This window comes from Myotis daubentonii, chromosome 10, assembly GCF_963259705.1.
Source record: "Myotis daubentonii chromosome 10, mMyoDau2.1, whole genome shotgun sequence".
Taxonomy (NCBI): Eukaryota; Metazoa; Chordata; class Mammalia; order Chiroptera; family Vespertilionidae; genus Myotis; species Myotis daubentonii.
Window position 1 is genome coordinate 44,160,481 of NC_081849.1, and position 14,237 is coordinate 44,174,717.

At 36.8% G+C, this 14,237-nt stretch overlaps 2 protein-coding genes across 6 annotated transcripts in view; one reads left to right on the plus strand and one right to left on the minus strand.

Annotated features, from left to right (window-relative positions):
- Positions 1 to 2,073, plus strand: part of RUNDC3B (RUN domain containing 3B) — a 104,242-nt gene extending 102,169 nt beyond the window's left edge. For all 4 annotated transcript variants that reach the window (XM_059712209.1, XM_059712212.1, XM_059712211.1 and 1 more), the window contains one exon: positions 905 to 2,073. In XM_059712209.1, coding sequence (XP_059568192.1) covers positions 905 to 1,050 — 146 coding nt within the window. In that variant the 3' untranslated portion in view covers positions 1,051 to 2,073. The remainder of the gene's footprint in view (positions 1 to 904) is intronic.
- Positions 2,074 to 4,329: 2,256 nt separating this feature from the next.
- The window catches only part of SLC25A40 (solute carrier family 25 member 40), a 32,147-nt gene continuing 22,239 nt past the window's right edge, over positions 4,330 to 14,237 (minus strand). For both annotated transcript variants that reach the window (XM_059712216.1, XM_059712215.1), the window contains exons 10-12: positions 9,318 to 9,399; positions 7,547 to 7,621; positions 4,330 to 7,167 (exon numbers count right to left, since the gene is read on the minus strand). In XM_059712216.1, the coding sequence (XP_059568199.1) occupies positions 7,058 to 7,167; positions 7,547 to 7,621; positions 9,318 to 9,399 (267 nt within the window). In that variant the 3' untranslated portion in view covers positions 4,330 to 7,057. The remainder of the gene's footprint in view (positions 7,168 to 7,546; positions 7,622 to 9,317; positions 9,400 to 14,237) is intronic.

Consider the following 14,237-nt stretch of genomic DNA (forward strand, 5'->3'; position numbering starts at 1 on the left):
TGGAGTTGGTTGTCGTCCCATACACCAAAAGGTTGCAGGTTTGATTTAGGTCAGGGCATAAACCTAGGTTGCGGTCGAGTTACATATGGGAGGCAACTGATCTGTTTCTCTCACACATTGATGTTTCTTCTCTCTCCCTCCCTCCCTCTCTCTTTAAAATCAATTACAAATAAAAATACAAATATATATATTTGTAATAAATAATCCATCCTTGGGTGAGGATTATGATAAATCATAATTTTATGTATAACCACGAAAGAAAAATGCTAACAATTCACTATAACATTTCAACATCTGAGCATTTTAAAAAAATATTTTTATTGATTTTATTTTTTTAGAGAGATAGGGAAAGGGATAGAGAGATAGAAACATTGATGAGAGAAACATCATTGATCAGCTGCCTCCAGCACGCTCCCTACTGGGATCGAGCCAGCAACCGGGGCATATACCCTGACTGGGAATTGAACCTGTGGCCTCTTGGTTCATGGGTTGACACTCAACCACTGAGCCACACCAGGCAAGCAGTGATTCTTAAATGTATTGTTTGTTATCATACTGCGTGGCACATAGAGTACATCCAGTGGCTTCTAACTTAACATTTGTAGCAGTACCATTTGAAGACTTGTAGAGTCCAGACTCCACTATCAGTATATTTAAAACAGAACTGGTCTTTTTGCTATGCTATAAAACAAAAAATCAGTTTTCTGCTTTTAATGACTAATTTGTTTCTGCTAGGACCTACCAACCTCTGTCATCTGAGGCAAAAAGTTTTGTTAACCTTCAACTGTTGCCATATCAACATTGTATAAAGTATGAAGTTTTTAATATTCTTAGGTCCTTATTGGACCTAAAGGACAATTCTTCAAGGACAATTAACTATTTGTAATTTTATCCTAATCTCCAGGTAAAGAAGACACTCCCTCCTTACTTGGTCTCTGTGGGTCTCTAACATCAGTGGCAAGTTACAAATCTCTAACTAGCCTCAAATCCAATGACTGTCTTGCAAGTCCTACAGCAGAGATGACAAGTCCAGGCCTAACTCCATCCTGAAAAATTTAATGTAAAAGCCAAAAGATTTTATGTTGCAGAAGTTCTATTACATAAGTTTGACTGCTGGGAAAACCTTTGGAATTTTATATTGTTCTGGTACATATGTGGAGTCCTGTTGCTTCGAGTTCAATCTACTCCATGTAAACTGAATGGAAAAAAAAAGATCTTGCCATTGTTTTCATTAAAAAATTCTTATATTTGTCACTGAGAAAGTTTAAAATGAATAGGCCTAACATTTTTTTCAAAGATCCTCGAAATTAATAATCATTTGCAAATTGTACATACTTATTCAGTCAATTTTCATATATTTAAATGTATCATAATTGCCAGAGACTGAGTTCAAGGTTTTATTCCAGAGACTTAGGCAAGTATTTTCTTTCCTTTTTAATTCAATGATTCAAATTTCTAAAAATGACTTAATTTCACTTTTCATTAATTTCTCCCTGTGTTCTCATGTTAAAAGCCTTGTTTTTAATATGAGGAGAATGTTTTCAGCTGCAGTTTGACAGTGGCTTATTCAGTTTTTCTTTAACAGTCATCATTCGATATCAACTTAGCATTCCACTTAACATTTTATATATTTTGTAGGAATGTGCCTTTAGGCAGTTACTAAATTAGTTAGGGTCATAGGGAGAGTATTTTACAGTATTTTAGACCATTTAGGTAAAATGAATAAAATTTCTTATCTTTGTTTCTCCAAAATTTTCTTAAAAGGTCATCAATTAAAAAAACCTGACCGAATATGCATCCAAAATTAAACATTAAAAAAGTGTAGAGCAGATGTTGAAAAAAATATTTGATCAGGGAAGATTTCAAGTTCAATCAAGTATCTGAGAGGCTTTTAAATTAGTATCAGTAGGTAATCACCATACTTAATGTCCGGCATACAGTGCTGTTTTCTATCCCTTAGGGGCTGCAGTGAAGTCTCATGTATGTTTTATAGTTTCTATTATTAATCACGCCACAATCTCATTTTAAAGTCAATATTAAAAATCCCTGCACTTCTACAGGTTAAAAAAAAAGTTTTCTTTTTAAAAACATCTCTGAACTGTATTTTAATTTTTTTTGCAATTTTTGGAACTATACATTTTTGTCCCTAAAAACTTCACCATATTGGAAAAGAAAATGTATTAAATGTATTTTCTACAGTAATATGAGAAAAACATGATCAGTTGTGCCAAAGAAGTTTTATACATTGTTTACATGAAGAAGCTACAAGACTTACTGGGGACTTATGTGATATTTTTGTTTACTAATAAAACATTACATTCAAACTTAGTAGCTTTGACATATAGGAAGAATGTTCCTCCTAAAGCAATTTATTTTTGTTGAGAGGAGGCAAGAAGTGCTGAACTTATCACAGTCATTCTTTGTGTTAGAAATGTAGGAGTGTGGTGGTTCTCTGCAATCTTTAGAGCTTTACTCTCATAATTTGGAATTTAAGATAATAAATAGTAACAAGGCTAGTCTTATATGTAAGATAGTTCAAACAATATCATTTCAGGGACAAAGGACGCCTGGAAGCCCTTAAAATAAGTTATCTTAGATGTACCAGGACTACTCAGAGCTTTATTCTTTTAGCTTAAGGCTTTTTAGTACTTGTAAAAATGCAAACATTCTTGAGAAATGGTACCTTTAATCTCTGAATTCTGAATACCTTATTGTGAGTGAGGTATCCAAAGCAATTTTTACTCAGCATGGGGGATGGAAGTTATAAAAGGAGGGCAGTGGAAATCTTGGGAGGAGGAAGTGAGAAATGGTTAAGGAGGGGAACTTCAAAACTTTTAGGCTGGCCTTAAGCACTATTGCTGCTTTCTAAAACTTTCAGAATGTTTTAATGCTTTATCATTCACGGTCCACTCTCAACTTGACATTTTCCTTCAATAACTTTAAAAAATCATTGTTACATTTTTTCCATACATTTTTATAATACAGAAAGTTAACTCAAGATTCCATAATTAATACAATTTTTCAGATTTGTCTAATGTGTACTGTAACTTGTGCATCTTAACACAGTGCATCTTAAGTGCAGATTTAAACATGACACCTGAGGACCATGACTTCCTCCTTTCTTGGAGCTCTTGGTATAAAATTCATCTGCTAATGTGAATTCAGGTTTCTACTCAGTTCATCTCATACTAATTAGAGAGATAGTTAATGTGTGCATGAGGAAACAACTTATGTCTCAATCTTTAGTTTCATTTGGTAGTGTTTATTGTTCATACACCCTCCCCAAAATAGAATGCTGAATTACATGCTAATATTTCCATGTGTATTTTGTTGCCTTGATGTATTACACTTGTTGCATGTATATTAAACATTTTGTACCATGCATTAGTGGTCTTAATTTATCCTTGACAAAATGTTACTTGATTCAGGTTACACACTGAGTTGACAAATAGGGTAAAAGTATATTACCTAACTAGAGGGAGGCCCGGTGCATGAATTCATGCACAGGTGGGGTTCCTCAGCCTAGCTAGTGATCAGGGCCGATCAGGGCCTTCTCACCCGGAAGGGACTGTAGGAGGTTGGCCGGCAGTGGGAAGTTTGCTGTGGGAGCACACTGACCACCAGAGGGCAGCTCCTACGTTGAGCATCTGCCCCCTGGTGGTCGGTGTGCACCACAGGGACGGTCGCTTAGGCTTTTATATACATAGATATCTAAAATATTAGTATCAAAATGGTTTTGGAAGAATCCTTATTTCAACTTATATAAAACTAGAGGCCCAATGCATGAAGATTCATGCAAGAATGGGCCGTCCTTCCCCTGGCTGCCGGTACTGCCTTCACTCTGGCCGGAGCCACCTTTCCACCTTCCCATGCTGCCTAGAAGCCTGGAGTGGCTGGGGCCGTGCAGAATGCCTGCGCCCTGCCCCCTCGGGGCCTGTGTATGCAAATTAACCCACCATCTTTGTTGGGTTAATTTGCATACCCACTCCTGATTGGCTGGTGGGTGTCATGAAGGTATGGTCAATTTGCATCTTTCTCTTTTATTAGTGTAGATTGAATACATTTTATTTTTTAAGGAACATGACACCCTTTTGAGTACACACAGCTATGAAGTGGCACAGTACAGCAATGGCCCTGGCAGTGTTACTGATAGGATCACATAATTGCCAACGTTTGCTTTCTCAGCTGCCAAATGGAAACATCACCATCTTCTCAGCACCTGTCTGAAGGCATCAGGATGTTGTCAGCACTAAATGAAATCATACGCGCATGTTTGTAATGGGTAAGTGCCAAAGTCAAGCTACTAATTATGATTGACAAAACTTTAGGTCAGTTTGTAAGTCATCTTTATTAGATTTACATACAAGTTTTCAAGTGGTTAAAAATGTCTCACAGTTACAACTTATAGAAATTCTTTGCAAAGTTCCTATCATTAGGTGAAATCTCCACATCTGAAATGTCACATGACTGCTTTTGAAAATCAGGGCTCTTAATTTTTTTTAAGTTAGTTCACTTTGCTCTTCCTCTAAGCAAAGCAGCTTCTATGTAGGTTCAGCATTTGTTCTTTTTAATGGATAGGAAGGGGGAGATAAAATTATATGTGTCATTAATAGTACCTTTTAAAATCATATTTTAGTCTAAACCAAACTTTAGATTGTTGTAAAATACGTTACCTTATTATATGTCACATTTCCCATACTGTCAGTTATTTTTCTAAAACACAACTAAAATCAAAATTTCACAACACTTGGCCTTACTACATGACACATTCTGGTGTTTTCTGTTCTATGTTCTTTCATTAAAAATAAATGGTCTTCGGGGGGAAAAACCAATACCCCAACTCTGTAAGTATTAGAGCTGTACCAAAAATACTGCCTTTGTCTCCTGTTGTCTTCTTGTTTCTCCTTTGGCACACAACCCTCTGACTACATTCCCAATCTGATCTCCTACCACATCGCCATGTATACCCGTTGCTCAAACTGGGACATATCCCATTGCCTGCTTCCAGGTATACTTAATCTGCATCATCTGCCCTAATCCTAGAAGCGTTTCCTGCCCACTCCTTCTTTTCCCCCAGGCTGAGTGGAGAATCCATGAATCATAGTTTTCAAATCCACTTGAGGCCAGTGACAGTTTCTGACAGTTTTGTTACCTTTTTTCCATCACCATTTATCCCCCTACACCCTCCTCACCTACTCCCACATCTGAAACATCTTCTCTCCAGTGTTTTTCATACTGCCTATCACATTAAAGGTCTCAATAAGTGTTGAATGACAGATTACATTGTGGAAAAAAGTTCAAAAGTGATAGACTATGTTTTCCCACATCCCTGGATTTGTGCTCTGTAAAAAAGGAGGGAAGAATTTAAAGGAGTCATATGTGATTAAGTATAGTGACTAATTTTCTTAGAAATAAAAGAAAAATTAGAATTCTGTACTCTTAAAAAGTCAAATGTGTATTATATGAAAAGTAGCAAACATAATACTTGAAGAAGACATTTCTTCTTAAAAATGTACACATAAATATGTATGTTGGAAAATTTATCATTAATAAAATGAAAGTTTCCTTTCAGCAACATTACCAAGAACACAATTTCTAGCCAAACTCTTTTTGGTTGCTACTTTTTCTTTTTTTTAAACAAAAGTATTTATGCTTATTTACTACTTAAGTACAGAGAAAGCTGAAGCTTTCGTTTTTTCATCCGGATACACTGCATGTAATATGTATTAGAAAAACTACTATTGAATTATATGTAAGTTATTTTAGTCATAAATCATAAGAATTTCCCACAAGTGCAATCAGTATTTATTTATGTGATAGTAAGTTGAAATATGTGATTGCTTTTTGAAGCATAGTTCTAAATCTCAATTTTCTGCCTTTTCTACCAATAAGTTACCAAAAGAAGCATAGCAAAACCAAGGTAAATTTAATACTGTTAAACAGCAGTTTTCCAGACAAACATTCTTACACACATTTTATGAAAATATTAGCTAAAGGTACAGTGATAATTTTAACTTAAGCAAAATATTTTAATGAAAGTATAAGTTAAAATAATTATATTTTTATGGATATTTAAGTTGCAAATTTAAGGTAAATCAACACAGGATAAAAACAAAAGGTTACATACAAATCCCATATAATTTATTTCTGGTAAAACATATAAGCTTTTTTTCTACTATAATACAAATACATTAATTCCTCTGTGAACATCAGAGCTTTAACACCTAAATATATTACCTATTTTAGGGGGGAAATGTTTCACATTTTCATAAAATACACATAGTTTGCAATAAAGTGCTTTTCTTATGTATATCCTAAGAAAATCCAACAAATACTTTAAAAAATATCATTTCTTGTCCTGCCATAATCTTTTTATTTCATTCCTATAGTCATAGGCTAAATTTCTTAGGCATTAGCCTATAGTGACCAAAAGCTATTTCTTCAAGGAAATTGTATGTGTAGTCTCTTGTCTAGCATACTAATGTGAGATGCATATCATCAAGGGAAATTCTGGAAATATTTTATAACTGACATTGTATTAATAATATCAAATATAACAGAACAAGCCAATAGAGCGACCTAGAGGACTCCTCAGTGACACATGAATTATCACATGGCTGAAACCAGATGACCTTTCTGTGCCAAAACATTATTTTTACTTGTCTAAGTACAATGTTGTTTTCCATTCTACACCCACGCTTGACTTTAGTGAACATTTAATACAATCAGTAAACCACTCTCTGTTGCAGTATCAGTATACAACACAGGATCTTTAATATCAAACTCTCAAGTTCCAAGTGTTAAGGAATAATTGTTTTTCTCTTTATAAAATGCTCAGTGGTTGTGATTTCTGAAATATCTTTTTCACTATCTCAAAAATTAGGAATACACAATTTATTTTAAAATAAGGATTATGATTTAGAGTCAAGGTAGAAATTTCTATTCATTTAAATTATCGGCAAGAAAGATACAAAATAATCGTAAGAAAAAAGAAAGGCTCTTGCCTAAGAGTCTCCATCTTATTTGGCCATGGCTATTTCAAGTTGAAGCAGCATCACTACTGCTGTTTTTGAGTATTTTTTTTCTGGAAAAAAGCCTTTCCAAACTCATATGTACTGATCATGATGGCACAAGCAGGAGCAATTTTAATTAAACGGGGAGTTAGGCCTGCAAAGAGAACAGAAAAATATCAGAACAAATTTTACCTTATTTTAAAATACTCATTGGTTTGGTTTCATTCTGATGATGATCAAATTAAATGAAGTGATACATCAAATACTGTGCCATAAACTGGTATTCAAGAACAAGACAAACTTACTCCCAACCTCCTCAATTTAACTCTGTTACTTTACATAGAAATTTTATCTTATTAAGAGTAAATTTATTGTCATTTAAGTTTTAAATCTATAGAAAAGATGTTTAGGAGGAAATAATAAATGTGAATTACTTTCAACAATTTCCTGCTGAGTAGTTAATTTAGGAAGGATAAATTTAAAAGTAAAAGTAATAATTTTACTCAACAATTTGGTAAAGCAAATATTTTTACCTGTAAATAATCCAGAAAACCCATTCTTAGCAACAATGTTCTTCATTATAGCCCAGGTTGACATAGGCATAGAAACTAAATGTTAAAAAAAAAAGATAGCATTATGAATTACCCCTTAATTTCTAATACAGGTAAACACATAAAATAGTGTATGGCCTTTGGGGATATATCATTTCAATATAATAACAAGTTTGTCTAAAAAGTTATTTTAAATATTATTTGTAATAGTTGGATTCATTAAAAAGAAAAATTAGAAAAAGGCTATAAGTTTAAAGGTATAGAATTAAATGCAATCAAGGGGGAATATACAGAAGACTTCTCCGGAACTGATAGTATTTGTTTCTTAAGCTTTGTAGTAAGTATCCTTTATACTTTCTTCCACATATTAAAAAGTTTCATAGTGAAAAATTTTAAAGATATATAGAAATATTCATGTGGTTCCTAAAGCCAAAGAGAAGTCCTGATAATCATTTTCATTAAATTTTTATTGCACACATTAAAAAAAATTTTTTTTTCTAAAAAGAGTTTCTGAGGATAATAGCTCATTCTCCCTAGTAAGGTTCTGCTTTATTAAAACCCTTCTGAATAGATGTGCCATATGAAATAAATTAGGTCAGTCCTATCCTCTCCAAAGGGCAGAACTGTCCTGTAACTAACAGTAACACTTCACTAATTTGCAACCACTCAAATAACTGAAAAATAGAAAAAATTAATTTGCATATTTAAAAAAATCAGCAAAAATAGATGTCACTGAGGTTCAAACATAAAGCTTATGAATGAGGCCCTGGCCAGGTAGGTCAGTTGGTTAGAATGTCATCTTGATATGCTAAGCTTGCAGGTTCGATCCCTGGTCAGGGCACATATAAGCAGCAGCCAACGAATAAATAAGTGCAACAACAGACAGTTGTCTCTCTGTCTCTGTCTTCCTCTCTCTGAATGAATGAATGATGATAGGGCTTAGGCAGCTAGAAGTTGCACCTAAAACAAGGAAGTGGAGAAGGGACTACACTTTGGTAAGTTAAGGACAAAGTTGTCACTAATATTCATCAGATTTATTTTCAGAGGTCTATAATTAATGTTTCTTTTAACATTAGAATACCTATTTTACTTTGTATGCAAAATATTATTCTGGTGGGGAACAATTTATTTAAATTATAATAGGCTTATCACAAGGCTTCTATGACACAATTTTGTAATGGATAATTTCCATTGGGTTTGCGACACTTTCTACAGATGATATTGACAGAATAGATCTAATGTATGCAACCAAGAGTACACTTTTGTTCTAGAAAAAATTACAGGTTATAAAGTAAAAATAGATGGAATAATAGGTAGAAAAAACATTTAAAAAGGAAAGCTAAAGTAAACAGGAAAATAATAAAATGTACAGGCATACTAATAAAACAAAACACACCAGGAGAAAAAAGGTTTCCCAGTAATTTACTATCCTTCACCTTGACTTGTCCAGATTTATTTGGAAAAAACAAAACAAAAACAAACATATAATTTAATCTTCTACATAGAACAGGTATAAGACTTAACTAATAGCAGGCAAAATACACAAACTTAGATTTCTCAATTTTTTTTCGTTTGGGTTTAGAGTATTTTTTCCTGGATATTCCAATCTAAGAGTATATTAGTTTCAGCTAAAGAGTAAAGCAGAGGGGAAAAAAATCTTATCCCTATTCTAGATATTCCTAACTTAGTATCTGGAAAGAAAAACAAAAATTTTCATGGTATCTTAAAAATGTTTTAAATGAATTAAACTTACTTTTATGACTCTCATACATCCAAAGTTGTGTCTGCTTTTGTGTTTTTACCACATCAAATGGCAAAGTTACAACAGCTGCGAACTATCAAAAAGTAAAATTGATTGATTTAAATCTGCCTTTAAATTTTTCCTAAAATTACATTCTCTTAATTAGCACTTTATTTAATAAGGATAATACTGAAAATTATAACTAAACTAACACATAAAATAAAACCAGATATATTTAAAGAAAAGCTTTTGTTAAAGAAAATATGTATGTCTTAGGTATTTTTCTGAAAATTTAGGAATAAGTAAAATGTCTCAGAAAAGTTCCCCTACTCCCCTGAGGTCACACAACTCCTAGTGGCAGAGACATAATTCTAACCAGACATCTCTGACTTGAAAACCAGTGTTTGCAATCACCTACATTCCTGTGTTGCATTATTCCTTTACTATACATGAAGGTATAATACCTATTTTAAAGCAGAAATTCTCAAATATCTAGCAAGCATTTAAAATTTTCTAACAAATGTTTAAAAAACATAATAAAAAATTAAAGAAAATGGACTTTGAACTTTTAGTTCTATATACCTATATATCTAGTTCATCTCAAAATGAACCAACTTAACAATTATTTTCACAATGACCTAATTAAGGAAAGTTTTTTTAAAAGAATAATTAAATGCTCTTAAGAATGTCTTATAATATATATAATAATAAAAGCATAATATGCTATTTAGACTGGTTGTCCTTCCAGATGAAGCAGGGACTGCGAGGCAAGCCCAGGTCCCAGGTGCCAGAGGGAAGTCAGTGCCAGCAGCCAGGGGAAGGAAGGCTTACTCTTGCATGAATTTCGTGCATCAGGCCTCTAGTCCTATATAATAAAAACCTAATATGCATATTGACTGAACAGCGGAATGACAGGTTGCTATGACGTGCACTGACCACCGGGGGGCAGACGCTCAACACAGGAGCTGCCCCCTGGTCCCACCTCTGTGGCAGCACTAAGGACCCTTCGGGGGATGTCCACCTGCTGGCTTAGGCCCGCTCCCTGCCCAGGGCACAGACCGGGCTGAGGGACCCCCCCATCAAATGCACAAATTTTGTGCACTGGGCCTCTAGTTCTATATAATAAAAGAGAAACATGTAAATTGACCATCCCTTCGCTATGCTCACCAGCCAATCAGGAGTGAGTATACAAATTAACCCAACAAAGATGTCAGGTTAATTTGCATACACAGGCACCGGGCAGAGAGCAGAGCGGGAGAGCCAGCGGCTTGGGGGGATGTGGCAGAGTGAGAGGCCGTGGGACAGAAACAGAGCAGGAAGGGAAAACCTAGAGCACAGGGAGCACCAGGAATGCTGGGAATCATAGTTCTGGTGGCAGCCTCAGGAACAGAAGCGGAAGCCCAGAGCGCAGGGAATGCTGGGAATCGTAGTTCTGGTGGCAGACGGATCTCCTAGACTAGTGATGGCGAACTTATGACACGTGTGTCAGAGGTGACACGCGAACTCATTTTTTTGGTTGATTTTTCTTTGTTAAATGGCATTTAAATATATAAAATAAATATAAAAAATATAAGTCTTTGTTTTACTATGGTTGCAAAGATAAAAAAATTTCTATATGTGACACGGCACCAGAGTTAAGTTAGGGTTTTTCAAAATGCTGACATGCCGAGCTCAAAAGGTTCACCATCACTGTCCTAGACATTAGAGCAAAGTGAGCCTGGAGCAAGTTACTGTTGCAGTGGGGGATGGAGGGAAAGCAAAGGTGAGAGACATAAGTAAAATCAGAGTGTCTAGGAAATTAAAGGGAAGATATCCTAAAACTTCCAGGAAATCTCCACCAATGAAGCAGAGGGAAAAAAAATGCCTCTATTATTCTGTGAGGAACAAACCAAACTGGGTTGGGGGTCTCAAACAGTTCGCTCATATGATTGCAAAGACACACAGAAACTCCTGGATTGGAGAGGGCTCCCAGATTGGAGAGGGTGCAGGTCAGGCTGAGGGACCACCCAAAGTGCATGAATCTTCATGCACCAGGCCCCTAGTCTAATCTAATAAAAGAGAAACATGCAAATTGACCGCACCTCTGCTACGCCCCAAGCCATGCCCACCAGCCAATTAGAGTGACTATATGCAAATTAACTCAACCAAGATGGTGGCCAGCAGCCACAGAGCTGGAGCAAGCAGGAGGCTTGGTTTCCCCGGTGATGGAGGAAGCCAAGCTTCCCACCTTCCCTGGCCGGCTGTGGCCTCTGCTAATGGCAACAAAGTTTCAATTATAGAAGATAAATAAATCCAAGATACCTGCTTCCAGCCAGCCTCCACTGGGAGCTTGGGTGGCTGGGGGCTGTGGCCAGCCTTCAAACAGCCATCAGCCCCTCACCCAGGCTGGCCAGGCACCCAGGCGGGGACCCCCACTCTGAAGGGGCTGTGGTTAGCCTGCAAACAGCCATCAGCTCCTCACCCAGGCTGGCCACACCCTCATGGGGTGAGGGTCCCCACTGGGGGGCTTGGCCAGCCTGCAAACAGCCATCAGCCACTCACCCAGGCTGGCCAGGCACCCCAGCAGGACCCCCCCCCCATCCCTAAAGGGGGTGTGGCCAGTCTGAAAACGGCCCTCAGCCCCTCACCCAGGCTGTCCAGGCACCCCAGCGGGACCCCCACCCTGATCCGGGACACCCTTCAGGGCTCACCAGCTGGCCCCACCCATGCACTAGGCCTCTATCCTATATAATAAAAGGGTAATATGCAAATTGACCCTAACAGCAGAACGACTAGGAATGACTGGTCACTATGACACACACTGACCACCAGGGGGCAGATGCTCAATGCAGGAACTGCCCCCTGGTGGTAAGTGTGCTCCCACAGGGGGAGCTCTGCTCAGCCACAAGTCAGGCTGACGGTGGTAGGAGCCTCTCCTGCCTCCTCAGCAGCGCTAAGGATGTCTGACTGCAGCTTAGGCCTGCTCCCCGCTGGCAAGTGGACATCCCCCGAGGGCTCCTGGGCTGCCAGAGGGATGTCTGACTGCCAGCTTAGTCCCAATCCCCCGGGGAGCGGGCCTATGCCAGCAGGTGGACATCCCCTGACGGGTCCCAGTCTGCGAGAGGGCACAGGCCGGGCTGAGGGACGCACCTGAGTGCACAAATTTTTGTGCACCAGGCCTCAAGTTTGATATAAAAGGCATGTACAGTAAATAAACCTGGCCTTTTATTTTATTTGGCTTCTGGACTCACATTTGATCAATATACTCATAAAATGACCCTTAAAATCATTTATATTTCACCTGAAAAATGTTGACTTAAATTCTTGAAATGAAACCAGGTTCAAAGATCTCTCAATTATTGTGTTTCCACTTACACAATCTAGCATGTAGTAGGAAAAAAATAGCAATGATGTTATATTTGTTAAATTGCTTTTTGACACTTTCTAAAATGATGTGGTTTTCTGTTTTCTGAGAGGAAGCCCTGACATTGTCCACTGACATCTTTTTTTTTTTTAAATATATTTTATTGATTTTTTACAGAGAGGAAGGGAGAGGGATAGAGAGTTAGAAACATCCATGAGAGAGAAACATCGATCAGCTGCCTCCTGCACATGCCCTACTGGGGATGTGCCCGCAACCAAGGTACATGCCCTTGACCGGAATCGAACCCGGGACCCTTGAGTCCACAGGCTGATGCTCTATCCACTGAGCCAAACCGGTTAGGGCTACTTTTTTTTTTTTTTTTAAATGCTCACATGAAGATAAGTTTTTACTGATTGTAGAGAGAGAGCAAGGGAGAGAGACACATTGATGTGAGAGAGAAACATTGATCAGTTGCCTCCCACATATGCCCCAATTGGGGATCAAAACCACACCTAGGTAAGTGTGCTGACCAGAAACCGAACCCACAACCTTTTGGTGTACCAAACAAAGCTCCAACCAACTGAGCTACCCAGGGCCACTGACATAATTTTTCTGTTGCAAAGACAAATTTTTTTTTGAAAACAGTCAAAAGGCAGCAATATTTTCTAGATCATTAAAATTTTTTAATACATTTTTTATGTTAAACAGAATTAGTAAAATAAAACAACTTTCCTTCATATTACTGGAAAACTGGAAAAACATGCTAAAGCCATTATTACACTCTTTTTTTTTTTAGATAGTAAGCATTTATTTGTAAGTTAATTGATGTCATTCCAACTGTTAGAAATTCTAAAAATAAACAGTACTTGTTTTTCTTCAGAATGGATTAAGATATAAATTAAATACAATTAAGTGACATTTAATCACCTCACAAATAAGAGGGATAATGAGAAGAGTTTGCTGGCATCGGAACTATTTAATTGCTAAAAAAAAGTAATTTTATAGGCTTATAACCCACTAGGCTTAGTTTGATAAATCTCAGACCTGGGTATATTCAGAGCTAAATTTTGAACTCAGTCATAGTAGCTTTCTTAGCCTAGGTTTTTGATACAATTATTCCAATATTTTCTTGCAGGTCTCCATCAGTGAGCTTCTTCACTCTTGTTTTCATTTGGTTCCAATATGTTAGCACCTCACTCTAAGTCATCACAAATTCATTTTGTAAGTATGTGGATACAAGAAAAGTCTTTGTGGCCAAGATCATAGTGATACGAATCTGCATAAAGTCTACTATATGACTTTTCATTATGGAGATGGGTGGGAAAAGGTGAACTCTCTACTACCCCAAAAATGGTCATTTGAGATTCCTCCCTTCCAATTGTATAATTCTTTTGTTAAATTTGTTAAAATTCTTTTAAAAAGTACTTAGCCAGCCTGGGCCAGGGAGCTCTGTTGGTTGGAGCGCTGTCCTGATACACCAAGGTTGCAGGTTCAAGTCCCAATTAGGGCACACACAAGAATCAACCAATGAATGCATAAGTAAGGGGACAAATCAATGTTTCTATCTCAAATCAATTTAAAAAGTTGTT